The sequence below is a fragment of the Papilio polytes genome, unplaced genomic scaffold, assembly GCF_000836215.1.
Source record: "Papilio polytes unplaced genomic scaffold, Ppol_1.0 DF824180.1, whole genome shotgun sequence".
NCBI lineage: Eukaryota > Metazoa > Arthropoda > Insecta > Lepidoptera > Papilionidae > Papilio > Papilio polytes.
Window position 1 is genome coordinate 1,799,250 of NW_013525024.1, and position 2,282 is coordinate 1,801,531.

Genomic DNA, 2,282 nt, shown 5'->3' on the forward strand with positions numbered 1-2,282 from the left:
GCTTGAAGTTAGCGTCAACGTAACCATACACATATGAAGAACCAGACCCACCAATAGACACTGCTTGCCGTTGCACCATGCCTCCAATAGGGACACAGTAGATTTGACCTGAATAAGAAATTATGAGTTAGACGTTTTCTAAGATTTGTAAACATACAATAAATGTGTGGGGTCTAATTTTAGTCTCCTATACCAACTTTTTCTTATAAGAAAAGGATGGGACGCCAAAGTAGATTAGTCAGGAGACCTAGGAAGGCAAAATTTTTTTTTCTATGCGTTATCTACATCTGTTCAGGTAGGTAATGCAACTATAATTTTGAATGAATATTGCCTAAGTAGTCACTTTGCTATTTTTGTGAATTCAAGTGACAACTTTATTATTTGTCACCTTATGATAAAATAATGTAGAATTCAAGATTTTTCAATATATGAAAGCTTTGTTTGTAATTATTACCATTTGTGATGTTTTACCTTCACAAACTAAACACTGAATGGGAATGTTTTTATACAAAGTAATGATATTTTAATTTGTTTATATACAGTTAAAATATACCTCCTTCCTTCTTGTCCCAACCGGCTACTAAGATACCAGCGACTAAGGAGTCCCTGTAGTTGTAGCAGAGCTCACGGAAGATTGCGGCAGCAGTTTGCACTAGAGGAGGCTCTCCCAACTCCATTTTATGAAAGTCTACAAGAAAAACAGCTATCTAAACTACATGCGTTACATAAATATTGTTCTAATTGACAATTTAAGACAGCATCAAGTAAAATGATTATACAGACTGAAAAGTCTAGTATTATAAAAGTAAAAAAAAATGTTTTAAAATGTGCAACTTACTAAGATGGTAGGTAACAATGTCTGCGATCGCTTGAGTGTCGGCAGCAGAGCCCGAACGACAGCAATATATGTGATCAGTAATTTTTGTTAGTTTGTCGGTTACTCTGTTAGCGATGTAGGCGCCCGTGGTCGTTCGGGAGTCCGCACCGATCACAACGCCGCCGTCGAACTCGCAAGCCATGATCGAGGTGCCCGTGCTGTGGGGCGCGTTCATCCATTCTGGTATGCAAGGATCGGCGTAAGTGTTGATCACTGAAGCCGCCATTTCACTGGAATTATATGTTTTGTTAACTTTAACGGTTCATTGTTATTTTGCTTGGCTATCAATGTAATATTTGTTACTATAAGTATTTTATCAATTAACTGGATAATTTTGTAAAGATTTATGAAAAATTTACTTACATTAGATGGGTTACAATTTAAATGTTTTGGAAATTAAAACTTGAAAGTCACGATTTGGTTTTTTAGTTGCGGTAAAATGCTATCATGCTGTCAATGTCAACGATGACACTTTTGATGTTGCCAGACTTAATTTTTAATATTACTCAAAAAATAAATTATGGATTATGAAAGAAATAACTTTTGTAGTTATTTGCACTAGTTATTAAAAACATGTGGATATTATATAAATCTATGTCTATAATGTACAGAAATATAATAAATGACCGAAATCATGAAGTTTTACATATCGAGGTTACTGTAAAACACTATTTTTTACTAAATTGTAAATTGTTACCATTTCTAGCAACACTATGTCTTTTTTTTTTGTGTGGCACAGGGTGGGCAAAGGCTTTTTGTTTGTTCATATAGTTGTAATTTAGCATATTTAGTATTTTTCATTAAATACAAAAACTGTAATTATAGACTATCCTATAACAATTGTGATACACTCAGCTATTATATTTACACTTAATTAAAAACGTTTTATCTTTTTCTCTTTAGGTAAAAATATGGCCATTATTTCTTCTATAAACGGTACCTTATATGTCGTTTTATTGAGGTTCAGAAGTGTAATTTCTACTATTAAATGTTTATTTCTTCAGTAACTAAATCATGCTTTTTCCAAATGACTATCTTCGGTCTCAATGTGCCTGTTGTAAAATCACATTGCTATTTATTTTAAGAAGGTGCAACCAACTTAAAAATTCTCTTGATTATGACGAATACCTACACTACATCATACCTTTTTCTCTTTTAAAACTTCTCTCATCTGTACGCTCCCTTTGTGTTATACATCTCTCAATCATTTAAGAAAAAGCATATTGCGTCGCGATTCCAATTAAAATATTAGAAGCTTTTTAAAACATTTGTAATATATCTGCGTGACCGCACTTCCCAACTAAATTACTACTAATCTTAAAGAGCAACGAATTATTCTTTATGGGCTTTTTAAAAATATTTCTAATCGTCGTTGCCAAATGTACCTTTTCCTATTTGGTTTTGG

General features: G+C 33.0%; 1 protein-coding gene across 1 annotated transcript in view; it reads right to left on the minus strand.

Annotated features, from left to right (window-relative positions):
• Positions 1-1,341, minus strand: part of LOC106111006 (proteasome subunit beta type-6) — a 1,535-nt gene extending 194 nt beyond the window's left edge. The window contains exons 1-4 of the mRNA XM_013292974.1: positions 1,241-1,341; positions 839-1,107; positions 554-688; positions 3-108 (exon numbers count right to left, since the gene is read on the minus strand). Of these exons, the coding sequence (XP_013148428.1) occupies positions 3-108; positions 554-688; positions 839-1,103 (506 nt within the window). The 5' untranslated portion in view covers positions 1,104-1,107; positions 1,241-1,341. The remainder of the gene's footprint in view (positions 1-2; positions 109-553; positions 689-838; positions 1,108-1,240) is intronic.
• Between the last annotated feature and the right edge of the window lie 941 nt (positions 1,342-2,282).